This window comes from Phyllobates terribilis, unplaced genomic scaffold, assembly GCF_046119375.1.
Source record: "Phyllobates terribilis strain yellow unplaced genomic scaffold, ASM4611937v1 Scaffold_2__4_contigs__length_985480577, whole genome shotgun sequence".
NCBI lineage: Eukaryota > Metazoa > Chordata > Amphibia > Anura > Dendrobatidae > Phyllobates > Phyllobates terribilis.
This window is the reverse complement of record NW_027362762.1, coordinates 677210779-677238534: the sequence shown is the minus strand read 5'-3', so window position 1 is coordinate 677238534 and position 27756 is coordinate 677210779. Positions and strand designations below refer to the sequence as shown.

The window sequence follows — 27756 nt, the reverse complement described above, 5'->3', positions numbered from 1 at the left end:
GAACTGAAGCTCCATGTCATCTATATTAGTAATAGAATGGATGCTTAATAAAAGAGTTCATGAATTTTAAAAGTAAGGGAGTATCGTATTTTTCCGACTGTAAGACACTTTTTTCCTCCAAAATTTTGGAGGAAAGTGGGGGGTGTATCTTATAGTCCGGATGTATGGTACTTTATAGTCCGTCTGTGGATGGGTGGGGTGGGGAGAGGGGACAGCAGCGGTGGAGGAGCAGGCCACAGGAGGCAGGAGCCGGCTGCTGCGGCTAACAGTGGCGGCTAACAGTGTGCCCGCTGCTAAAGAAAATGAATATTCACTGCTCCCCACATCCATGGGATTGGAGAGCAGTGAATATTCATTCTCTTTAATAGTGGGCACACATGATCGCCGAGTCGCTGCAGGAGCCGGCGGCTGCGGCTGACACTGTGTTCACTAATAAGGAGAATGAACATTTACTGCTCCCCACGCCCATAGTCCAGGGCGTGGGAAGCAGTGAATATTCTGGCAGCTCACCTCACTGTGTGAGGGCGCATGGCAGTGACGTCATGCGCTGCTCACACGCTGAGATCAGCTGCTGGCAGCAGAACAGGACACAGCGCTGGAGCAGAGGAAAGGTGAGTAGAATCTTTTATTTTTTTTTATGTGTCCAGCGTGATAGGGATGGCGGTGCCATGCATACCAGGATGGGGATGAGAGGGCCATGTATACCAGGATGGGGATGGAGAGGCCATGTATACCAGGATGGGGATGGAGAGGCCATGTATACCAGGATGGGGATGAGGGTGCCATGCATACCAGGATGGGGATGAGGGTGCCATGCATACCAGGATGGGGATGGGGATGGGGGGGGGGCATGCATACCAGGATGGGGATGAGGGGGCCATGTATACCAGGATGGGGATGAAGGGGCCATGCATACCAGGATGCGGATGGGGGAGCCATGCATACCAGAATGGGGATTGGGGGGCCATGCATACCAGGATGGGGGAGCGTGTATACCAGGATGGGGATGAGGGGACCAGCATACCAGGATGTGGATGCCATATATACCAGGATTGGGGCTCATGTATACCAGGATGGGGGCCACGTATATTAGGATGGGGGGGCATATATACCAGGATGGGGGCATATATGTATACCAGGATGGGGGATATTAGTACAGAATTGGGGGACATTACAGTGTATAGCAGTGTCAGCAGCAGACCCCCTCCCCAATAACAGTGCATCATGACCACATTTTTTGCTTCAATTTTTTTTCTATTTTCCTCCTCTAAAACCTAGGTGCATCTTATAGTTTGAAAAATATGGCACATTTAAAAAATAAAAGTAACATTTTTAATTTATTTTTTTTTGCAAATCCCTATTTGTTAGAAAGATAGGCCATGACTATCACATGGAGAGGCAGCAAATAAAAAGTTATAGCCTTAAACCAGAAAGTCCTTAAAGTCAATTAAACTTTGTTTGATCAAAGAAAAAAAGATCTGGCTGTGTGAGATTAAAGGAGTTGTCTGGGAAAAAAGCTCATCTGTTCATGAACTGAATTTTCTGGCGAGATCTGGGCAGTGTGGCCATTTCTCCACTAACAGTAACTGTGAGAAGGGAGTCAGATCACCCTCAATCTCGAAATCGGTGAAGAGGTGGATCCTGCATACATCAGACATTAATACCATATCTTGCAGAAATGCCACACGTTTGGGGTGGAAAACCCCTTTAAAATGTGAGTAATGTTTTTTTTTTCATATAAAGGGAATCTGACAACAGTTTTTTGCTATGTAATCTGAGGACTGCATGAGGTAGGGGTTAAAACACAGATTTCAAATATGTTTCACATGTCTAGCTGTGTGCTGTTGTTTACTTATTCTCAATGTTTTATCACCTTGTGATTATCATTGTCAGGACTACATCAGCTACAGGAGCATGTGTATGCTAGTCTGACTCTGCCTCCTCCTATGATAAGCAGTTCACTGTCTATAGACTATATACACAGAGAGCCTGGTGTGGGCGGGTGCAGCTTTTTCGGTTCTGATGCATTGCTAAATCGAAGAACTCTGATTGTGTCAGAGTGGCTGCACCCAGTAAACTAAGTGGTACATCGTTAGATTCAGCTTCTCTCAGTCTACATCATACTGCTCTCAGATGAGGTAGCAAAAACCTGATGACCAGTGCCCTTTAAACCATCTCCTTCCCTTATGTAATTTTGCTAAAAAATAGTCCTCCTTGTCTTCTTCTAGAGCTTGAGCTAAGTTTTTTCAGGTGACAACAACACTCAGATCACCTGCACTAAAACTGAACCCAAATTAATTGTTATACCACCTTGTGGTAATCTAAAGTCACCCATACACTTTAGCTGGTTGTCAGCCAATCAGCAGGTATCTCACCAAACTCCGACATACACAGGAGCACTCAGCTGGCAGAGCACTGTGTTGTCTATGAGAGTCGCCGACACATCTCTGGTGGTGGCTTATCTCTCAGAGAACAAACAGATCGACAGTCCAAAATCGGACATGCCAGATCCTTATCTACAGAGACCTCATCTGTCAAGGAAGAGTCGGGGGCCCGATACACATGTCGGCTTACTCTAATGTGTATGGGGACCTTTAGTCAGGGTTAGCAGGATCGAAGCGTATTGTGATGCTATAAGGACACTTTACAGCGCCCACATCGAGGCCCTGAATTCTGACTAAAGTAGAAAAATGGCGAGAATTAGATTAATAAGAATGAATTAAAATACGGTTTATTGGCTGGGCTGACTAAATAATAGTTAACGCATTAATAGTAATACAAGGGTAACGTGGAGGTGAAGGAGACAGTCTGAGCGGAAGTTATGAGACTTTTTCCAAAAAATTGCGAGCTTTTGGTCTTTTCTGTGTATAGGATGAGTTGTGAACAGAGCAAGCTTGTACAGATCCATTGATCCACTGTTCTTACTGGTTTCAATCAGAATCATTCTTTATGGTTTACTAGCTGCCAGCATAAAATATTCCCTATGTTGTGGCCTCAGAAGTCCCAAAATATTCTAAGCGTTCGTGTGTGACCCCTTCCATCTCTGATTGTCACACTCTCTGCGTGTGATGGTAAATGCACCATGAAATGTCTGGCACAGAACAAACCTCATATGACTAACGTACTGACTCCATGTTGTTTCACCCTACACATGAGCTCACACTATATACAGTATATTCAGTACCAGCCATAGATCCAATCATATGCATTAAAATGGAGTCCACGTGTTGATCTGCAATGATGCTCTACATGCTGTGACATATATTATGGGATGGTCTAAATACAAGTATGGGACATTCAACGAGGTCAGTATGTGACCTCCGACAAAGGGGAAGTGAAGATGGATCCAGCCAACACACCGGGCAATTAATTAAAATTCAACAATCTTTATTGGCAAATCCTTTTAAAAATTTGTAGAAAAGACAAAAAATGGACATCTCAGACGACAAAACATATATTATGGGGTAGTGTGTATAAAAAATGCCAATAAAATGCCTCCGATAATCCATACAAAGTGTGGCATATCCTAACTAGAACCCCAGTCCAGCAAGTCACTTGTTCGAGTGCAGTACTTCTGGTAACACTTAAAGGGGTTCTCTACTTTTAGAAAACCCCTGATTCCCAGCTGCAGATTGTTTTGTCATTTTAAAACAGCAATATGTGCTTTATTCACCCTCCCCGGGTCCAGTGCTGAGACTCCACCACGGCTCCCAGTGACTGATATAGTCTGCAGCTCTGACGTCATGCCACGTTGACAGCACTGCAGTCAATCAGTGAGCTCAGCAGTTCTGAGCCGTTGGTGCCATCTACTCAGGCAGAGTTGCTGAGCTCACTGATTGGCTGTTGCGTTGTCAACATGACATCAGCGCTGCAGACAATGACAGACCCTGTGAGCAGCAGGGGACACATAACACTGGACCTGGGGAGGATGAGTAAAGATCTGTTTTTTTTTCTTTAAAATAAACTCCAGCTGGGAAACAGGGATTTCCCCAAACCCCCTTAATTCACTGTACGACCTCATGTATTCCATATTTTAGGATATACAAAGGATTACCAACTGAGATTGGCGGAGATAATAGGGGTAAATGTAATGTCTTAAAGTACAAATACACCGAAAAATCTGGCATCTGGGAAGAATGTAAAGATTGAATATACAGGTTGGATTGTTACGTCTACAGCTTGTACCATATAAACCATCAATGTTATATAAGGTCACAAATTAAGAATATGAGATTAAAATAGACAGCCCCCCAAACCCCTCCAACCCCCTACCCCACACACACACACTTTTATTGTAAAAAAGGAGAAAATGTGACCAGCACTGACATCTCAGGATGATGACCTGTCCAAAGCCTCGGATCCGGTTCCTCGTCATAGTCGCATGGAAATAAAGCACTTCTTTCCATGTCGGAATTGGTTTTCTCTGGACACAATCATCACAAGTTTCTCACACTACAGGAAATACATTCCTGCTCTGTTATTGCACTAGCTGCTGCGGATGTCTGCCGAATTAACTCCTTCACGCCTGTCCCATCTACTAAATATCAAATCAATGACATTTTTGTCAAAGCCACAAGGTCCTAGCACGATAGGCTGCCGAACTGTGAAAATATTAGATGAGGATTGGCCCGAACTTAGAAGCAACACAAGGCGACCAGTACTGGGTGTCATGTAATAGTCGGGGGCGGCAGGAGATGACTATACTTATAACAAAACTACCACATTATACAGAGGAACACGTAAGGTCTCGACTAAAGGACACAAGGACACTTGTATATGAACTCCAGTCTGCTGACAGGTCCTGAAGAGCAAACATTGGAAAATCCCTTGAAGCCATAATCTAAGTCCCATGTCAGCTTCCTGTGAGTACAGCCTGTGTACATCCATAACTCACATCTACTGCAAGTACAGTATATGTACAGATAGGGTATCATGTGCTGTATACAGTGTCTTCATAGTATATTACAGTACACTGCACTGCATTGCTGCAATAGGATAGCCACCACCGCAAAAGGGCTGATCCTACTCACAGGAACAGGGCTTGTCAAGGACTAAGACACCAATGACTGCTCAGGTCAGAAGTATCAGATCAGGGACAGGCCCTCACCGATCAGCTGTTGAAGTAAATGGGATTTGAGCTGCATTACACAAGTACAGCCACTATGCAGCATGTGGCTCGGCGATGTTCTAGCTCCACACACCATGTACTTCCGCAAGGCACGGGACCTGTTAACAGTTAAAAGGTGGGTGACAGGTGTAGGACCTCCACTAACATGATACTGATGACCTATCCTAAGTAAAAGTCATCAACGCTGTTGTCCAGATCTAGCCCTTCAAGTTGCCTTACACCTAAAAGAGGTTTTAGGTTTTCTGGTTTCAGGAAAACCCATGTTCCAGACTGCAAATTGTTAAAAAAACAAACTGAGCTTTATTCACCCTCCCCAGGTCCAACGCTGAGTTTCCACCACTGTTCCCGGCGTATTATTGTCCATAGCACTGATATCTAGGTGACAACGCTGCAGCTAATCACTGAGCTCAGCTGCTTTAAGTGGTTCATGCTGTCTATACAGGCAGAGCCACTGAGCTCAGTTAAGGGCTGCAGCACTCTCAACGAGATGTCAGCACTGCAGACAATAACCGACACAACGAGCAGCGGTGGAGACCCAATGCTGGACCAGGGGAGGGTGAGTAAAGAGGCTTTTTTATTTTTTTTTTACAAACTGCAGCCGGGGAACAGGAGTTTTCTGAAACTGGAAAACCCCTTTAAATAGCTAATTCGGCTGAGGAACTAGCTGTGAAGAATGGCATGAGTACATATAACATATATATATACAATATCTGTCCCTTATAGCTATATGGTGAGTGATCACATTGCTTCTCAGTGAGTGTATATATATATATATATATATATATATATATATATATATATATATGTATATATATATTTATACATATAATATCTGCCTCTGTTTTAGTAAAGGAAGCGGGGATGTTTGTATCTTGAACATATGCCAGAAGCCCCCTTAAGCAGACTTCAGAGGGCTGCACAATAATATGCCTTGTAAGGCAGACTGAAGGCGAATTCCTAGAAGACTACAAAAACCAGAGAACGGCAGGAGAGAAATAAGGCAGAGAGGCATGGCAGGTTGCGTCGATTTGATTAAATATTTTCCCATTACCTTCCGTTCAGTTTTGTGCCGATCTGTCGTGCTGCGTATTTATAGTCAAACAGATGAAAGGCATGTGTATTTAAAACGTGTGTACATATCACAGGGTCCGAGACAGCACATATTATACAATGTGTGTTTTTTGCAGCAAGCTGCTAAATTATTTATCGTGTGCTGAGCTTTAATCTTATAAACCTGCTCCTGGCTCCTGCCTGCTGGATCCGCAGCATTGTACAGCACACCCAGGCTTATTCAAGGGGTAATGTGATATTCCTGAAGGAAAGGGGAAAGAAAATCACTATGCCTCCTTGTATAATAATACTAAGTATGACTGCAAGCGCTCGCTCCTGCTAAAATGTATCTCTCAGGGATTCGGTGAATATTGCCACATTCAGGAAAAGAATAAATAATCTATGTACACTGTTCAAACCAACAAGAGCCAGCTGCTCCATGCAATTCTCCCAGCTCTTCTGCGCTATGAGGGTGCACTGCTCCGTCAATGTGTTGTGTGATGGGTGACCTTGCATTTTGGATTAATTGTGTATTGTGTCCAAGTGAAATCCTGGAAAACCTGCGTGAAAGGTGCTGCTCCGTCGTTGGCCTGTAAAGGGCAATCTAATATTTCACATAAAATGCTGAGAAAGAAATCAAATGGAAACAGAGTTTTATTGCGGATGCGGGTGAAATACATAAGCAGAGGTTACTCTTCTGGCTTTCGATGTGGATGACGAAGGCATTATCGGTTACGGGAGACGACAAATGGTAGATGTTCATAAGTATATATTTATTCCGCTAGTTCTCCTACTATAAAATGGCCTTACGGAGGACATATCCCAATTCATTCTGAATATACCAGGACATGGACTGCAACACAGCTCAATCATTCAAGGGAGTGAGCCAGTATGGGGAGAAGCCGTGCCTTTATTTCAGCTTTAATGGTGGCATATAAAAGTAGGGGCAATTCATCTACAAGCCATCCAGTTCCACATCTTTCAAGAAAAAAGCCGGGTACCATTTGTCACATGTGAAGAGAATAAATCATATAAAATGATTAGAAAACCTAATGAATTCATTTCTGGGTAAATGCTTCATTAACAATGGCAGACTTAGTTAAGGAGGGTCCATCAGATAAGTGACTTACGGTAACTGTATAGGATATTTCCTTTCTAATGAAGGGACTAGCTCTCCCCATGGTCCATGAACCATCATGGATTCAGGTCTCATAATTAATTAAGCATCTCAATATTAACAAAGGATTCTCGGAAATATATGTCTGCAGATAAAAATCTCCCTCCGTAATGCTCTGATGACCTGGGATTGGATGTGCACCTCATTCAAATAAACCCACTTTTCGTAAAATGAGACAATGAGAAAACAGGATGACTATCTTAAAGATATTGAGTAACAGCAGTTTATTATGTAGGGCTGTGTTACTCCTACCAAAAGATTTCAATATAGATAGGATTACGGCTGTCATTGAGACGCCAACTGGACCAGATCAGCAATTAGATGGGAAACCAGTCCTGTTTTTGTTTAATATCTTTGAGTGAGTAGATAAGCTACAGTAGGTCCTTATCTTCTCAGGATATCTGGGGCAGCTGACATCTCTTCCATTATCAGTCCTGATCAGGGCAAGAACCAGGAGAACCTCAGCAATTACTTGATAACAAGAAGGTCACATTCTTCTATGCTTATGGTCATGGTTGGTAACACATCTGCTCATAGTTCACATTTCTAACCCATACTGACCAAAACAGATTTTGTACTTGAAGTTGTGGAATACAAATGCATAGGGGTACAATAGCAAATGTCATAATTGGACATCAATATTGGTGCCAGGTTTTACCATCCAAAACAAAGATGTCTAGCTTTCCCATCTCATGTCCTTTCCATGATTCTCAAACCAATTCTCCACTGGCCGTCCACCATGGAGACCACTGATCATGTGGGTGAACAGCATGTGGCCACTGAGGGGAAATAAACAGAGACTGGTGCGGAGCAGGAGGGGAATTAACAGGTAACTAATGGTTATTTTATTATTTTATACCACTTATTACCTTTAGACTAATTTTTTCCCATCCTGCAAAACTCTAACAATTGTATTTCATGTTCTCAATAACATTTAACAAACTCATAGAGGAGCACTCCACGGATGAGCTGAAATGATGTCTTTTTATTCCTTATTATCCCTATAATCCCTCTTTGGGTGAATTATTTATATTGACATATAATTATCGGATGCCAGTCTGTCAGGCTCTTCAATGTAATCATAGCTAGCTTGTGGATTATCAAGATATTTATTTGCTCTTTGGTGTTTGTGGCTTAGTGTCGTAAACTGCTCTTGTTAATTTCTATAAGCCAATGTGTTTGCCCGCATCTGTGCACCACACAAGCTTCATTTGCAGATTTTCTTTAGCCATCTGATGTTAGTTTATATACACAAGGTAAGGGAACAATGAACTGCTATATAATTTAGAGCTGATATGTTGCCTAAATGTAAGATTAAAATTCCGTCTGATTTGCTTCCCATTTACACTTCCTTGAGAATGGACAGTGTCCCATTATTTTACTAAACATGGAACTACAACCCCAATTCCAAAAAGGTTGGAACACTATGTAAAATGTATTGAAAACAAGAATTCAATGATTTGGAAATATTGTATAGCCATATTTTATTCAGAACATAGAACACATATCGAAGGTGAAAGTTAGTTTTCCATTTCATGTGAAACAACTCATTTAGAAGGCTGGAAAAGTAAATGGTACTGATTAAAAGCGGCTGCAGGGTCAATTTTCAACTAAGTCACATAACTGTGTATAAAAAGAGCATATGAGAGAGGCAGAGTCTCTCAGAAGCAAAGATGGTCAGAGGTTCATCAATATGTGATTAACTGTGTTTGAAAATTGTGGAACAATTTCAGAAAAATATTCCTCAATGTAAAATTGCAAAGACTTGAATATCCGACCATCTATAGTACATAATATCATCAAAAGATTCAGATATTGTGGAGAAATCCCTGCGCACAAGGGATGAGACTGCATTTAAAACATTTGTTTAAATCACTGCCTGGGCTTAGGAATACTTCCAGAAATTATTGTCTGTGAAATAGCTCACCATCAATTCACAAATGCAAGTTAAACTTCTATCAAACAAAGAATAAGCCATATATCACAGCCATAAGAGACATCACGGTGGCTCAGTGGTTAGCACTGTAGTCTTGCAGTGCTGGAGTCCTGAGTTCAAATCCCACCAAGGACAACATCTGCTCTAAGGAGTTTGTGTGTTCTCCCTGTGCTTGTGTGGGTTTCCTCCTGGTACTCTGGTACACTTCAAAGACATACTGATAGGGAATTTAGATTGTGAGCCCCAATGGGGTTAGTGATGATAATGTCTGTAAAGCGCTGTGAGAAAGGAATGGCTTATATAAGTGAGTAAAATAAAAAATAAATATATCAACACATTCCAGAAACTTTGACACAAGACCATAGCTCATTTAAAATGCACTGAGGCAAAATGGAAAACTGTTCTGTGATCAGATGAATCAATATTTGAAATTCCTTATGGAAACCACAGATGCCGTCTCCTGTGGGCTCAAGAGGAGAGGGACCATCTAGCTTGTTATCAGCCACCTCTTCTGCATCTCTGATGGTATGGGGATGCATTAGTGCTTATGGCATGGGCAGCTCACACATCATGAAAGGCACTATATAGAGGTCTTAGAACAGGGGTCTCAAACACGCGGCCCGCGGGCCACATGCGGCCCCTGAGGCTGCTTTATGCGGCCCGCAGGCACAGACCCCTTGACGATCCCGACCTGGTCCAGGAGGAGCCGCCGACAGCAGCGCTGAATTGCCACACAGAGACTGTTTCCCAGCACTGCATTTCCAATGCCAGCCGCTGGCCAATCAGAGACCAGCAGCTGATATCTGCGTGTCGGTGTAGCGAGTATGACGTCATTGCCATATGCAGATGTCAGCTGCTGGCCTCTGATTGGCCGGCGGCTGACATTGAAAATGCTGTGCTGGGAGACAGTCTCTGTGCGGCAATGCAGCGCTGCTGTCGGCGGCTCCTCCTGGACCAGGTCGGGATCGTCAAGGGGTCGGACTCTGTGGTGCCTGCGGGCCACATCTGAAGGAAGGCCGCCGAGGGAACGGAGGACAGGTGAGAATCATCTTTTTTTTTTTCTATTTTATGTGTGTGAAGAACAGCACAGGGGGCACAGAGCCACAACATGGGGACCGGGATGGTGCACAGAGCCACAAGAGGGGACCTGGATGGGGCACATAGCCACAGGATGGGGACCTGGATGGGGCACATAGCCACAAGAGGGGACCTGGATGGGGCACATAGCCACAAGATGTGGACCTGGATGGGGCACATAGCCTCAAGATGTGGACCTGGATGGGGCACATAGCCACAAGATGGGGACCTGGATGGGGCACAGAGCCACAAGATGGGGCACATAGCCACAAGATGGGGACCTGGATGGGGCACATAGCCACAAGATGGGGACCTGGATGGGGCACATAGCCACAAGATGGGGACCTGGATGGGGCACATAGCCACAAGATGGGGACCTGGATGGGGAACATTGCCACAGGATGGGGACCTGGATGGGGCACATAGCCCCAAGATGGGGACCTGGATGAGGCACATTAGTACAAGATGGGCGCCAGGATGGGGAACGTTGCCACAGGATGGGGACCTGGATGGGGCACATAGCCACAGGATGGGGACCTGGATGGGGCACATTAGTACAAGATGGGGACTTGGATGGGGAACATTACTACAAGATGTTTTCCATTATTACTATATGATGCTAATTGTAAGACAATATTACTGTATGTGGCCAATTGGGGGAAATAAAATTGTAAAAAAAATAAAAAATAAAATAAAGCATGAAAAAATATTGGGCACTAAAAATGCTGTTTTATATGTAAACTAAAGTAAACACAAAAAAGTGCACGTTTATTATCGCCACATCCATAACGACCCAAGCCATAAAAAAATAAACACGGCAAAAATGTTCAAAAGGTGTATACAAAAAAAATGGTATCACTAAAAATGTCACATTGAACAAAGAATGCGGCCCCCCAAATTCAAATTTTTTCCATGTGCGGCCCATATACCCAGCCGAGTTTGAGACCCCTGTCTTAGAGAAACAGATCCAGACAACGTCTATTTCAGAGAAGAACTTGCATATTTCAGCAAAACAATGCTAAAGAACATACTCCATCCATCACAACAGCATGGCTTCACAGAAGATGAGTTCGGGTGAGGAACTGGCTGCATGCAGTCCAGACCTTTCACTTATAGAAAACAGTTGAAACAAAAAAGTCCGGCAAAGAAGTCCCAGGACTATTGAGTAGCTAGAATCCTAGATCAGAGAAGAATGAAAACTCTGAAAACTCCAGCAATTGGTCTCCTCACTTCCCAGACATTACAGAGAAGAGGGGTGCTACATAATGGTGGACTTGGCCATGTCCAACATTTTGGAGATATGTTGCTGCCATCAACTTCTAAATGAGTTAATTTTTTCTAAGGAAATGGAAAAATGTCTAAAGTTCACCTTGTGATCTGTGTTTAGTAACTTGCTCATATAGAGCCATTAATTCCCCAGCGCTTTACAGAGATCATTGCTGTTTCTATTAGGGCTCTCAATCTAAATTCCCTATCAGTATGTCATTGGATGTTCTATTGAGAAGAAAATATGGCTAGAAGAGATTGGCAAATTTCCTTAGTATTGCACAGGTGATGGAATTATTATTAAGGCATCGGAAACTGCCACAGGTTCTCCCCTGTGCGCTACTAAGGAAATCCTGAAAACACGATGTGTTAGGGACCGCGAGAACTAGAGGTTGCATGCAGTTGTGATCAGGGAGCGTAACAGTTAAAATTATTGTCCTTATGTGTATATGCCATCAATGCATGGTGCAGATTTTTCTAAGAAATTAAGAGGATTTCTTTTTCTGCATGGCTGACCACATTGGTATCATAAAGTATCATACAAGTTACCAAAAGTTACTGCAAAATGTTTTAAAATGAATCTCCACACTGAAGGGGTTAAGCAAATTTGCAATTTTTAGGTCTCTTTTTCTCCCATGTCCCTTTTGGTCTTGCAGGGGGTGACAGAAGGAAAAGACTGGCACAAGTGGGTGCAATCAGTAAGCACTAGCTAAAGGCTTTAAAAAAAGCAAAAAAAACCCAAAATGAACTAATCAGTTCTACTGACCTTTAGAAGAGGAGCATAATCAATAACGGATTATTCCATTGCACATGCATGTGTATTGTATATTGTATATTTAGGGCATAAGGGGAACTGCAGGGCTTCTCACCATCATACTCAATTCACTATATACGATTGGGTGCTTGTCCTGGAATCAGACTAGGAGACCTCCACCTCCGTACCACAGAAGGACTAATAGTGTGACTGCCACCATCACACCTATAATCAGGAGAAAATGCCACAATGCCCAGACAACAATCTCCAGACATTGAGAAGAGTGTATTTTTCTTAATTTTTTATTTTGTGTGAAAGTTGTAAAGATGTAAATAGAATTCTTAGCACAGGCTAGCACATTAGTGCACAGAAAGGTGAATTGCTATGATCAAGGGCACTCTATGTGCTCGAAACGCGTAAGAATCTCTTCCCTGTTCCATGTGCTGGATTTTTTAATATTTTTTTCTTTGAAAATGAAGATGTGATTTTATTCATCTACTGAATTTGTACGTGTTGGATTTCTCCTGTTTTTCCTACACAGAAGGGTAGTTCCAGTCTATAGAAATGTTAAACGTCAGCAACATAATAAAAGATTACAATAAATGTAGGCGATAGTTTCATCATTGGCACCATGATTTAGTAGAAAAGGGAAAATATCATTTATTGGCAGGCAAAGCCTGGTGAAAGTGACATCGGTATCTCTGCGCCTGGAGCACTTTGGGCTCGTTGTTCCGGAAGGACTGCACAATAATAGGACGGTGTCCTGCTGATCAGATAATGGGAAATAGGTCCTAATTGAGGGGAAACTAGGGCTGTATCACAGCCAGAGACTACAGCTTAGGATAGTTGACCCATTAACACAGGCGTCTGGCTAGCTGAGGTTTTTTCCCATAAAACCGGGTTCCATCCATATTTTTGCCTTCCTTGGTGACATGCAAAAAACGTCTAGAAGGCAGACCGTGGATATATGCTTAGGACACTTTCATGTGGGCATTTTCCAATGAAGCTGTCCGAGAACCAAATCATGTTCTTGTAGCCTCAGTAATTTGTGTGAAGGTTAAAGGAGCAGTAAATAAAATGGCAACTCGTATTACGTAAGGGACTATTTATACGGCTCGCAAATAAGTATGCCAGCCCGGGCTTCCAAGGATGATTGCAGATAATCCTGCCCTCCTAGGAGCCACTGCTGATCTGTGCTTATTCAGCATTCTGCACCAGAGAAAATTAATGTATTAGGATATTCACATCAGGGCTGTATTAGAATTTTATGATAAAGGCCATCTCCTAGGGGTCTGCTCAGAAGGACTCCGTTATTTGCCTTATTAGACTCTCTCACGTGTACCATATACTAAAAGTACAGCCATCACAAGGGCATCACAAGGGGGTTACAACTACACATTTAAGGTCATTTAACTGTACTCTGAAATAACGCACTGTTCATTTACATTAAAAAACGCGCAGTCTCGCTGCAGGTAAGGGAATGCTTCTTCTCCATCTTTTCATGATGCTGTGTCCAATCCCACCACCTTCCAGATACCACATATGTACAGGGGCTGCATCTTTTCACACTAAGGGTGCTTTCACATTGCGTTGTGTCCCCGTCGGAGCATACGTCCTAAAATTCCCCCAAAACGGGGTCTGGACGTATGCGCTGACAGGGGCCATAGACCGCAAAGGTGACGGCAGTGCGAACGTGCACTCTCCTTGCACTTTTTTCGGGAGTGCACGCCCACAGGAGGTGGACACTCAGAGGCCGGATATTCTCGGAGTGCGGTCCCAAAGATTATCACAGGTACGAGTGTGGATAGCACTCATACAAGAAAATCGGATGCTTGAATGAGGCCTAACCCTGAGAATGCCTAATCTTAAAGCTAGCTGAGATGTAAGTACCACTGCTCACTAGAAACAGCTGCATTAGAACTGGTCTTGTGCTCAAGACCCCAAAATAGCAAGAAAAAGGGACAAAACAAAAATAAAGAACAGTGCCGTGACTTTGCAGTAAAAGCGTTTAAATGAAGGGAATATGTTGGTGCTATACAAAGTGCTGAGGTATATGTTGGCGCTATAGAAAATTATTATTATTATTATTAGAAATATAGTGGAAAACCCCTTTACCAATAATATTAATAAAATAATACAATAATTGATTTTTTTATAATAAAACAAATCAAAATCAAAATATTTTTCAAGTCCGGTCTATCTTTGGCTTAGTACTAAAGGAGTCAGCTATGGATAAAGACTGCCCCACGTACGTTCTTGATGAGGCCGAGTGGCCCCTGTGCTGGGTAATTTGTTCCCATGCTCCTGTGCTTTCCATCTGGTAATATACACATGAATCCCATGGCGCGGTATGTCAGCTTGCGGTATCACTACATTGTGTACACAGATGTTGATGCCGATGCCAACTCCTTTGGTATACATGGTTAACGTGGTGAAGAAACCATGATAATATGTAAAGTAGCAGCGCCCGCTGAGAGCAGGCTATCAGCATCATCTGATTGACAGTAATTGAAATGCAGTCAAGGTCCCTAATGACCCAGCGCCCCATTTGACCTAATCATGTTGTAGGAGAGCAATATACAGTGTGACAATGTAATAATACCTTCTATATTGAGACTAAAGGGACAGTATAATTTTAGCACAATGTTACAAAATCCGGCCTTTGGCAAGGTAGACATTGCACATCTTTCTAATATAGCTTCATCAAGAAGCTGATACAGTGGTAAATGTGCCGGCATATTGGCCACCGCCTCGTAATTAAAATCATCCCCACTGGGCCTGAGGTATATTACGCTGCACACAACATCGCTTTTCATAAGTGACCCCTTAAATGTTATGCAGAATGTAAAAATGACATCTAAGCAACTCAATCATCAATCCAATAATTCATTACATTAGTCATTTCCCGTTATGGAATTGTAGGTTCTTATTTGCAGTTTGCTCTTGCTTAAAATCAATTCTTAATGTCAACATTTATTAGTGATGCCGTCATGGTTGATTTGATAAAACAAAAATCTAGTCTGGAGATGTAAACTGCAAAAATATGTAAAAATAATGTCTTTTTTTTTAAGGATGCACAAGCCATGTTCATGAGTATAACATAAAGCTGAATTCCCCGAATTCTGACAACCAGGACTCCCACTGGGATGTACAGTACATTACAAGGCAATTATGGACTTTTTAATATGTTTTAAGGGGAGTCTGCCAACGCATCTGAGAGCAGCATAATGTAGGAAAAGAGACCCTGATTCCAATGATGTATCACTTAGTTTACCAGGTGCAGCAGATGTAATACAATCAGAATTCTTCGATGTAGTATGTAGCAGAGCTCAGAAAGCTAACCCCGCACTCACCACAATTTTCTATGTACATTGTATATTGATTGTAAGCTGCACATCAAAGGAGGGGGTGTGGCCAGACCAGGGCTCACATGAGCTGTAGTCCAGGCAGTCATTTTCTCCGGCAGAAAAAAACTTCATTGTATGAAAAGTACAGCACACAGCCTAATAAGTGACACATCCCTTAAATCTGTTTCTCAGCCCCTACATCATTCTGTCCTCTATTACATAGTAAAAACCTGCTGACAGATTCCTTTTAAGTGCACAATTCCTATGTAAGTTTTTTCTGAAAGCTATGAGGAATGGTTGTTTTACTTCATTTGGGAGTTGTCAGCTAAAGAAATGATCTACTTGGTCACTTCCACACAAGTGCTGAAGTTTAGAGCTAATGGTATGCGCCATAATAACAAGAATTTCCTGTGTTCTTCAGCATTGTATGTATTCAGAGGATATGGAATCAATTGATCAGTTTCTACCTGTTACACCACCAACAAAAACTTTTTTCATAAGAATGGTGTTTGCAAAAACAACCCAACATATATATACATATATGTATATATATATATATATATATATATATATATATATATATATATACACTGCTCAAAAAAATAAAGGGAACACTGAAATAACACATCCTAGATCAGAATGAATGAAATATTCTCATTGAATATTTTGTTCTGTACAAAGTTGAATGTGCTGACAACAAAATCACACAAAAACCATCAATGGAAATCAAATTTATTAACTAATGGAGGCCTAGATTTGGAGTCACCCCCAAAATTAAAGTGGAAAAACACACTACAGTATGATCCAACTTTGATGTAATGTCCTTAAAACAAGTCAAAATGAGGATCAGTATTGTGTGTGGCCTCCACGTGCCTGTATGACCTCCCTACAATGCCTGGGCATGCTCCTGATGAGGTTGAGGATAGTCTCCTGTGGGATCTCCTCCCAGACGTGGACTAAAGCATCCGCCAACTCCTGGACAGTCTGTGGTGCAACGTGACGTTGGTGGATGGAGCGAGACATGATGTCCCAGATGTGCTCAATTGGATTCAGGTCTAGGGAACGGGTAATTTGGGGGTGACTCCAAATCCAGGCCTCCATTGGTTAATAAATTTGATTTCTATTGATGATTTTTGTGTGATTTTGTTGTCAGCACATTCAACTTTGTTACAGAACAAAGTGTTCAATGAGAATATTTCATTCATTCAGATCTAGGATGTGGTATTTGAGTGTTCCCTTTATTTTTTGAGCAGTGTATAAATGTTGTTATATAATTTATATACATAGACATATATATAGAATATATAACAAAATGCCCTTAGAGATATGCTAAGGGATGACTCATCAATACACCAAACTCATAAAACTATCCAAATCTAAAGACGGTAGATTTTGTTCTGCTTCTATGGTTGTGTTGGCCACAGTGTGACTTCATTACATATAGGGGATTATTATCATTATTTTTGTGACACCCCCACACTGTAGCCCAAGCTCTGTACAACTACAACAAAATATGTCACTTTGGACGAGAAAATATATTTTTCTCCAAATGGCTCGGCTTGGTGAATGGCCGGCCCAGCGTGTATAACGTGCATTATGGAGTCATCTTCATTATACAGTTTCGCTTGAATAGAGGTTTTATCCAAGTCTGAAGACTCTGCCTGTAGTAACCCATCTTTCGTCAGCAGACAGATAGGACTCGGTTTATACTGTATTTAGGGCACTGGAAATTACATGGAAATTCTATTGTGTTTCAATGGAAACATTACCATTTTAAGGAGCTATCTAAATAATCTTTGAAGTGTCTTGACACAGAGTAATTAATAATTACTGTACTTTTTCCATCAGGATGAAACCAAACTGGAGCCCTCAATCTACCATACGCTAGGACAGCACATTTTTACTACTTGCAGAGTGCCTGAAGGCTTGATCGCATTTCTTTATACCATCACTATTTCATTTTTATTGCAAGATGCGCTCTCCGTATAAGTATCACATCTGGAATCGATTATTTGGCCATTTTTCTTAAATAATTATATTTCTTTTTCCTATCATCCCTCTAACTGTATTTTACATTCACTTTATTACTTGAGTTACTGCTTAATGACCACTTACTATGACTAATATAACCAGGTAATCCATGATGGCAGGTGAAGTACAGGAGAGACTATGTTTTTGTATAAAAAAAGCAAAACTGATGAATGATAAATATAATATTATATAACAATAATAAAATCTGTAAATATATATACACATCTATATACATAATTTACATATAATACTAATAGTAATAGATATATTTTGCACTATGAGAAGGTTATTTCCTTTCTAAAGCTCATAGGACCCGACTCATTACATTTTCGCCATTTTTTTGGTTGTGAATAACTCTCAACTAGTGACTTTTCGATTTTTGACAAATTCATCAAAGGATTTGTACCTTTTTTACATTTGTTGTTTCTTGATTAGCTAAATTTCAGATTTCAGTTGAAACCTATTTTTGACTTTGCTTAAAATGTATGAACCATGTGAGCCATGATGAAGAATATGACTGAAAAAAAAAGGCAACGAATACCACTAGATAGAAAAGTATAGTGACTGTAATAAACGCAAATAATGAGTCGGGACCTTATTGTGATGTTCTAATTTTATCTGTGTAAAATGCTTAATAAATGGTCATTAAGAGTTCGGCTCTTTGAGAATGCATAATTCGCCCATTCTTGAAGCCCTGGTTTTCAGAGTCATCAATAGACTTGGGAGTGATTTCCAGTTTTATTGTTTACTGCCTATTGCCTAGTTTAGCAGTAGTGGCTGAATACATGCAATGCTTACAAGCTCTTTCCAACAGAGCTTGTAAGTGCTGCTCTGAGGCAAGCCAGATCACTGGAGCACTGTTAGGTCCTGATCTCGTCACATTCAGAGAAACTGTACTGCTTCACTAGTAAAGCTGTTTCTGCTTACAGCATTGGATAGCTCACAGTTTGGGCTAGTGGCACATCACCCCTCAACAAGCAGGAACCTGGGGAGTGGTGCACTCCTGCAGAGAACTAAATGGCCTCTTGAAGGCCTTGAAGGAGTCACTTCAACTCTTATTTGCATCTTCAACACCTTGGAAATGGGGGCATATATAAAAATCTGGGCACACTATAGCGATGATCCAAATTGTGGCCTCTCCATGGGTCCAAAGCTACCTTTAAACAACCAGCCGGTTTCACATGATTGCATCTCTTGGGCCCAATGGGGGTGACCGAGAGTCCCGTCTAACCACTTAGATGCCATGGTTGGTGTTCAGTATCTGAGGGGTTAAATGGCTGAAATTAGATCTAGCCCCAATCCCCATTTAGAGCTAGCCCCAATACCAGCATCTACCAGTGATGTGAAAAATAGCCAGCACCGACAGATATGGGGTGGGTTCAATGTGTGACCCCGCTAAAAATAAATCCCCCCACCCCGACTTCATCTGTACACATGCAGTGGATGTACGGATAAGTGGGCAGACAACAGGCAGAGGGCAGGGCCACCACCGCCTCATGGAAGACTTGGAAGCTTTGATCACAAAAATACATTTCCCATTGATGATGATCAGTAAATATCCACTGAAACCATTGGCTTTAAGTGACCAGAAATTTTACCCTGTTCATGAACTTCAATGGATGAAATCATCTGACATATGTGAATGACACCCCATAAAATAAAATGTTTATGACCTTTGCAGAAATAAATAGAATTGAATTATTTATGTCGAGAGCAATTGTGCAGATGAGATCTTATTAGGAAAAGCTGCCTTCCTGACACTCGTTGCCCACCATCACCTAGTACAAAATAAAAGTATATCGTTAATGACATTTAGCTATTAAAAGTTTTAATTGATCCACAAATACTCACGCCTAATGGAAATAAAACTAACTACTATATATATATTTTAGAAATGCGCTGACTGCTGGGGGCAGAAAAGTAAGAAAAAGTAAGACGAAAAACAAGAGAAGCCCAGAAACATAAAGGTCTAATCCTGCCCCAGAAACAGAATCTCTACCTAGAAATGAACTTTTATATTCCAGGACCAATGCTGCTGATGTATCTTTGAACTTGCTTTATCAAAGAAAAAGAATCCGGTTCAAAGCTCTGGGATTTTCCCTTTGATATACAGATTTTTCTTCGCATGCTGTTTTAATCCCACGTTTAAATCTATGAGTTTTGGCCGCAGTGTCGATCCCGTAAGTCGCAGCCTTAGGACATAGTAAATAATGTTTTAGACTTAACCAAATAATAGTTACACTTCACAGAGGTTTGGGGTGACAGCACTAGCGGCAGTAATATCTCCAAGCTGGCAGGAGCCGCACTAGTCACTGTTGGGTTTAGCTTGCCTGACAGTGAAGTCTGACAGCTCCTGACTCTGGAAGAAGTTTTGCATTCCAACCTGTATAGTTAGTCAGCTCTCCGGATGCAGCCACATCCGAGGGCAGGCAGCGCTTCCTCTGCCTGTGACACCCAGAGAGAGCTCTGCTGTTTGCTCAGGGGCTCATGATGACTAAACATCTACTTCCCCTCCACTTGTTTTCCCAGGCCGGGCGCTGCCTACAGAAAGCTGGAAAGAGCTGATTTGCCAGGGAAGTCTGACACTGGGGAGAGCAGGGACACATCTAGATATGCAGTCCTGACGACAATTTACTTAGGACGTGTCCTTACTAGTTCCTCTGCTGCATAAATGGGACCCGCTTCTTACACAGAATAATCATCTTAATTGCTTCTTTTTTTCAGGGAAATTGAAGCTCTGACAATAAACCATAGAAATCCACATATCATGTTATAACACATACATGGTCTGTGCGTTGAAGCTACGCTGCATTCCCATAAATTAGCCATAGGTTTAATAGCATACATTACCTATAAAAAGTCACATTATTTCCCTCTGCCCTTTTTCTCTATGTCTGTGCAACATGGCTAGAAACCTATCGTCAATGTGTCTTTTCTCTGGGAAAAAAGGGGTTATATTACTAAAAGGCTCCATTCTTTGTAAGTGGAAAAACGTGCAAAATTGGCAGTGTATCAAATACTTATTTTCCCCACTGTATATATATATATATATATATATATATATATATATATATATATATATATATATATATATATATATATATAAGGTGATAGTAAATGACTACATATACTTATATATATATCTATATATATATAGATATATAAATATATGTAGTCATTTACTATCACCTTTTGCAAGCTACTTCTCCCCTCGCTACCTCTGTTAGTCAATGGAGATCTCATCCACTAGACCACATTTATTTTAGGCGGGTGCCCTTTATTTCCTTGCACTAGGCTGGCAGCTACAGATCAGAAAATGCTCCTTCTACTGAGATTCAATTCCCTACAAAGGGAAGAGAAAGCTGAAAAAAGCAATGGATTTACTACACATCAAAGCCAGGCATTTAAAAGGCCTCGGCTGTACAGCTAGCATCGGGGATTAAAAACCGTGCCGGAAAGAATGTTCTTTCTATAATCCTACATAATTAATGTGGAGCATTTTCACTTCGTGTTAAATACCTAACATGCAGCAACAAGCTGTTTGCTTAACCTTCTTTAAATGCAGCCTCACCCTATGCACACTTATGAGGTGGCATTTCAATGGCCCGGGACATTCAATGAGGCAAGGGGGCACAAGGGATGGATAAAGAGGTAAACTGGTGGCTGAGAAAGACCAAACCTGTGGGGGCTCAAAACAACCATTCACTAGCATGCTGGGACATCTAGGCTACCTGTGCAAGGAGCTGTGCCAGGACATCCCCAAGCCCAGCCTGCGGACACACAAACCATTGGCTTCTCTCTGGATTCTCCCTTGTTTTGCTTCTTGACTTTGCATTTGTATTAAAGTCAGTGGTTACAATTAATTATATAAAGATACATTAAAATAAAAAAAAAAACAGTAAAGTCAGAGGAAAATATGAAAACTAGCTAAGTAAACAATAATGAACAATTCTTTTTCCCGGTGATCCTGACAATCTGACAGTCCTCCTAGTCTTTGCCAATACGTGGCCAGAATGTGGTCTCAGTGGTCTTGTGCTGTACTACTGGCATTATGGCTCCCATCGCTGTAGGGCATGTGATTACTGCGGTCAATGATTGGTAGCCGTGACCCAATGATCACAGCTTGTTAACAATTACTGGCAGGACTATCTGAGTGTCAGTGCTGGATCGCCAGTGATGAGGAAAAGGTAATATAATAATTTAGGGGTTAAGGTTGAATATACTTTGAATTGGGAGATAAGCCTAATGCTCTGGTCATATTGGGTTCTGTTCCTCTTGTGCTAGAGCCTCTTATCTGAGGTATGTGGCGGGAGATTACCTAATGCTGGAAAATGCAATGTGTGGCACCAAACAGGCATACATCGCCGATAGGGTCCCAATGTGAAAAGAAACACCACTGTCGCATGGTAGCCATTCTTACTGTGTCCCTCATTATAGAATAGTCTAGTCTACTAAGCTATTCTATATCGCAAAAAAAGGCATGTGCCGAATGGATAGGGCACCATGGATATGTTTGGAATATGCGTTCCGCAGTTCACATATGTGATATGGACACAGCCTTGGCATGTCTATAAAGGATCCATTACCGCTATAACGTTTCACTTTATAAATGGATCCCATAATGTATGAATCTGACTAATATTGGGGTCTATTTGAATCAAAAAAGGGTTGGTCCAAATATAATAAAGTTTCACACTAAGCAAACAATTGGAAATCAAAAGAAGCTTCAACATATCCTAATCTAGGGGAGTAGATAAGCACTGTGACAACTAAAAAATATGCTTACCAAGCTAATTTTATTGGTAACAAATATCATAACACACAATTAAAAATAGGTGGCTCTCGTGATATTTTGTCAGTCGGGCTGGCCCCTCACATGAGAGGTACCTATTTTTAATTGTGTGTTATGATATTTGTTACCAATAAAATTAGCTTGGTAAGCATATTTTTAGTTGTCACAGTGCTTATCTACTCCCCTAGATTAGGATATGTTGAAGCTTCTTTTGATTTCTAATATTGGGGTCCGCCAGGTCTTGTTTAGGTTCCAATCTTTATGACAGCAAGAATGATATTGCAGACCGCACTCACTATTCCTGCTGCTAAGAAAGGAGAGCAAATCATAAATGTGAATAAAGCCTACCTGGCATCAAAATGTCAGGCGACTTAAGAGATGAAACTTTGAAAGGATTAGTGATTTCAGTGACATGTAAGTTTCATGTTTTTGTCACTTGTGTTGAGCTAGATCAGGCTAGTACAATGGAGTATGACATGGATAATGACTTGGACTGTAAACCCTCACTGACATTAATTTGTAGCGGTCAGATCCACATAGACCTGGATAAGTTATACAGGTATGGTCCCAACTAGGACCAAAACTGCACCTGTGACACATAAATACATTTACCATATTACAGAAGGGGGGATCTTATGTGATAACACATGTTTACTTCTTACAAACAACTTCAAAACCTTTTCAGATATTTTAGTAAAAAGCCCAGTCCCTTACTATCATAAGAGAAGATAATCCAACAGCAGACAGGCGAGGATCTGTTTGGCAATTATTGTCCTATGCGCCATAGCCCTCGGCATCAGCCCCTTCTGTGATGGCAACAGAGAGGAATGATGCCTTTCATGATTCATCAAAGTAATAGCTACAAACAAATGCAGTTACGTAGCCCCGGGGGCTCTCTCCAGAGTGGAGCAACAAGTGGTTGACCTCTTGGTGTTCAGCGTATCTGTCTGCTAAGTCTTTCCTTTGGACATGCAGAGGCCGAACCCTAATGAGTCAATCCAATGAGTTAGCAGCCATGTTGAATTTACAGAGGTTAACCCCTTGGTCACTTTGCTGGATTGGATCACGATGGTGTCAACTAATATAACAAAAAAACACAAAATGATCATGGTAATATTTAATCAAAAACAAATAGAACTGAGAAGCGGTAAAAGTGCTATAATGTATTACAGTCTAGATGTTGTGATGTACACAAGTCCATAATTTACAGGGTCAAAACTGTCCAATAATATCTACAAATCATCAATATTAAAGGTTACATTTTCTAAATGGAAAAGAGTATAAACGCCTAATTTTTCCCCTAATAACCAGCTTACAACCATCACATGGTATGTTCATGTCTGGGTGAAAATAGCTCTCCAGACTCAGACATGTAAGCTAAATAAGTGGCAGACCGTGGGGAGCCGGCCTTACCTGGCATGCCCCTGGCATAGCAGGTCTATATGCTTCATAAGGCTTGACTTATAATATCCAAGTCGATCAGCTAATAGCATCATACAGGGAATTTTGTCCTGTTTTGTATGGAAATTCATGGTTGAAAATCATCTCAACAAATTTATAGCGTTAATGTAAAATACAGATGTGTGGATAGAGAACATTCTGGCTTAGCTATTGAACAAGTAGCCAGCCAGCCCCCATCACCCACTTCTGCAGTGCAAAACAGCACAGGTCAAGAAGTGGCCCTACTGAGACTAGGTACACAGCCGCTAGAGCATTACGGGGGCATCTGGACTAAAAAGACCACATTAGTAAGTTAGATATCGGACTATCTAAAGATCTTTTACCCATATTTTAATTAACTGGGAAAACCCCTGTAAGAAGTCTGCCAATAGCTGGAAAGTGTGGAACTAACACATGACACAGCTAGGTCCCCACTAGTATATATAGGTATAGAATGGTCCAGACAGGCCTTCACCAGAGAGTATGGGTAGACACCTTATACCTATATATATGGCAATCCAGGTACTTGAAGAAACATTTGTTCAGAAATATCTCTACACCTTTTCAAGGTACAAAAAAAATCTTGAAAAAGTAAATTCAATAAATGAATCAAGATTCACACTTTACAAGAAACCTGACACTTACAGTGTTGAGATAACATTCACATTTAACCTTACTCTGCCATGAAAGCATTTTTTACAGCCCTAGTTTAAATCTTGGTGAAATGTTGTGCCGCTCTGCCAGGCGTCCAAATACGGAAGAAGAATGTGGGAAAATTCATCACGGCAAAACTCCTTAGACTTCTGTTTGATTGTGACCTTCATCATTGGCTTTCTAATAATCTTGCCATAAACTACATCACTCCCGTTCCATGAACGACATCACCCGCTTTCTGCAGATTTTTCTACCAGATCGCTCACCACGTAGCATTTATCCTTCACTTCTTACAAGTAGGACACTCGCTTCCACTTAGTATTTGACATCCTTCTCTTCCCATTTTTTAAAACTCTAAAGGAAATCCACCTTCTAAAATGAGCCAGGCTTTAAATTATTAATGCCTTTTCTATTGACTTCAGATGCGCTTGACTTGCACTTAGAATAAATACACTTCTGCTCCGAGCAGGTCTGTAGTAGTGTTGAGCGAGTATGTTCTGTTAACCCGTTCGGCGAGTATGCTCGGGCCGAGCTCCGAGTATTTACAGCTGCTCGGTGATATGGTTGAATCGCTCCCGTGTGCATGATTTGCAACTGTTTGACAGTTTTATTACATGTGAGGAATGTCTATTTCTTACACATTCCTTACATGTAATAAAGCTGTCAAACAGTCGCAAATCATGCACACGGGAGCGATTCAACCATATCACCGAGCAGCTGTAAATACTCAGAGCTCAGCCCGAGCATACTTGGACAGAACATACTCGCTCAACCCTAGTCTGCAGGCCTCCCATTATGCCAATTAGACTTCAAGCTCTTCTGGTCAGCAGCTCCAGCCACCTTGTCTTATCATTTACTTGATGCTCTTATTCTCTCCAGGAAAGTTTGCTTTTCCTCAAGCTCTCTATGCCCCTTTCCAGACGAATGCTCGAGTGCTCTTATACATAAACTAAGTAACAGAACATTATATGCAAACATCATCTTTCTTGACGTTACTTTTCCTATATAGAGCTCCTGTTCTATTGATTTTCTATTATTATATATTTATATATTTTTAATAAATTGGGCTTGATTCATTATTTGTGTATTTTTTTAAGTCACGTTTCTTTTTTAGTCTAATGGAATTTGTTGATATTTTATTCTTCAAAATTCTGTCATTCGTAAATTTTGCGTAAAATAAAAAATGCTCTTCAATATTCTTTTTTACCTTTATTTGTGCCTTTTTTTAATGTAAAAGTTCCTTAAAAATTTGCACAAAAATTTCTGACAGATGTAAAATCACTCCAGAGGGGACTGGAGCACATTTGTGCAAAAATTTTGCAACTTTTGATTAATTAGCCAAAAACATCTGGAAATCACAATGGCAAGCATAAAAAAAAACAAGTTGACACATAAAAATACATACTTAAAAAAGGCACAAATTTAAAGAAGAAAAATGCACAAAAACTCTCTCTATGGACTGTGAATGGAGTTCAGCTGAGGTATCAGACACAACCCATGGACGAGAGTGGGAAAGTTTGGCAAATGGCATCTATTTTACTGGACAATCTCTTCAAGGTGACAACATTACAGAGACTATAAAGGGTCCTACCTTTTTAATCCGGCCACTTTTGGTCCCAACAAAAACCACGCTGTAGTTATTGTAGATATATGAAGCTAGTGACGTCATCCTGTCTCTGCCTTCTGTATAAAGCGTAATGCCTTCCACCAAGTTCAGTCCTCCCAAGGGTTGGTTAATATCCAAACCACAAAAATTGTCATCAATAGGTACCGGCTGAAAATGAAAGAACATAACAGCAATGTATAAATGATACAATAATGTACATGAGAACAGGGCAAGCTGTACATGGTGATGGTAAATGTCACATAGGACCATAAATTATATGTAATAATGAAAGCTGGAGGTCTATAAAGACCATTTCGTACATATTCCGAGCATATTTTCTATATGGGTAAAGGTGGAGGAAGAAGAAAGGATCTAGCATGTAAAAATCCTACATTTTCTGATGGAAGACATTAGGAGAAAGTCTGGCTGCACCCATATCTAGCAGACTAGATAAGATTCATGTAGTTGTTATTGAAGGTGTCATCAGAAAATAACACTATTTAAATCGTTTTTTGTGTTAAATGTATTTTATCTTACATTTTGCTATGTTTCTGTATTCAAAATAAAAATAGATATCTTGCAATTTTCACACTGGACACTGGGGCTTTCTTGGACACTTCCTGTTGTTTCAGGAAATAACACATGTACATAGCCACAATGATCAGAACCCAACCCTCTTTATTGTGTGGAAGTATCTAATGAGGATGGGCAAATGTCACTATGAAGGGAGGGGGAACAGGGGCAGCACATCGCCTATTGTGATTGGTGGCTCCTGTGTTATCAGCTGTATATAGAGGTGTTATCTGTCATTGTAATCCTTCCTGTGATGGCAAAGAAACTGCTGTAAACTCTCCCTGAGAGGACACAAAGTATGACTCTAAAATAGCCACAGTGGCCAGGGTGCAAATTGCAATTACTAATTACTGGTTTAATAAAGATCATGATAAGAAAAATATAATAAAACATTGCTATTTAAAAAATATACAGTATGTAACATAAAAACCTGATCTAAACAATAGGTCATATTCAGAAGACACATTTTCTTTAATGGCGTGGTCCAACACTATATTGATTTTTTATCCTAAATGACTATCTACTTTTTGTAGTAATCTAATAGCTTTTTTTAATATGCCTTAGTTTAAAAAGTCCCTAATGTTCCCTCTCTAATCTAACTGCTTTATTTTGTTTCCTGATGTAATGACATTCTGTTGGAGAATTCCCAGTGCATGTTGGGATACTCAAAGGAGACGTCATCAGGGAGCAGAGGCTACGGTCACTGTCACGGACTCTGTCGCCACCCTGAAGCGTCATCAGTGACGTCCGTTTCAGAGGTTGGACTAGTCACTGATCTATTGAGCATGCAATCAGCTGTCAATTCTGACATATGCTCAGTACAAGTACCCTTCTTACTGTGCTATAGCCTTCTCAGTGCACAGTGATAGTGCACTCCCTCGCCGTCTTTAATGAGAAGTGACGAGCCGGCAACACACTGTCAGTG

General features: G+C 41.0%; 1 protein-coding gene across 2 annotated transcripts in view; it reads right to left on the bottom strand.

Annotated features, from left to right (window-relative positions):
• Positions 1–27756, bottom strand: part of PLXNA2 (plexin A2) — a 340362-nt gene that overhangs the window by 250474 nt on the left and 62132 nt on the right. For both annotated transcript variants that reach the window (XM_073666861.1, XM_073666863.1), the window contains exon 3: positions 26244–26426. In XM_073666861.1, coding sequence (XP_073522962.1) covers positions 26244–26426 — 183 coding nt within the window. The remainder of the gene's footprint in view (positions 1–26243; positions 26427–27756) is intronic.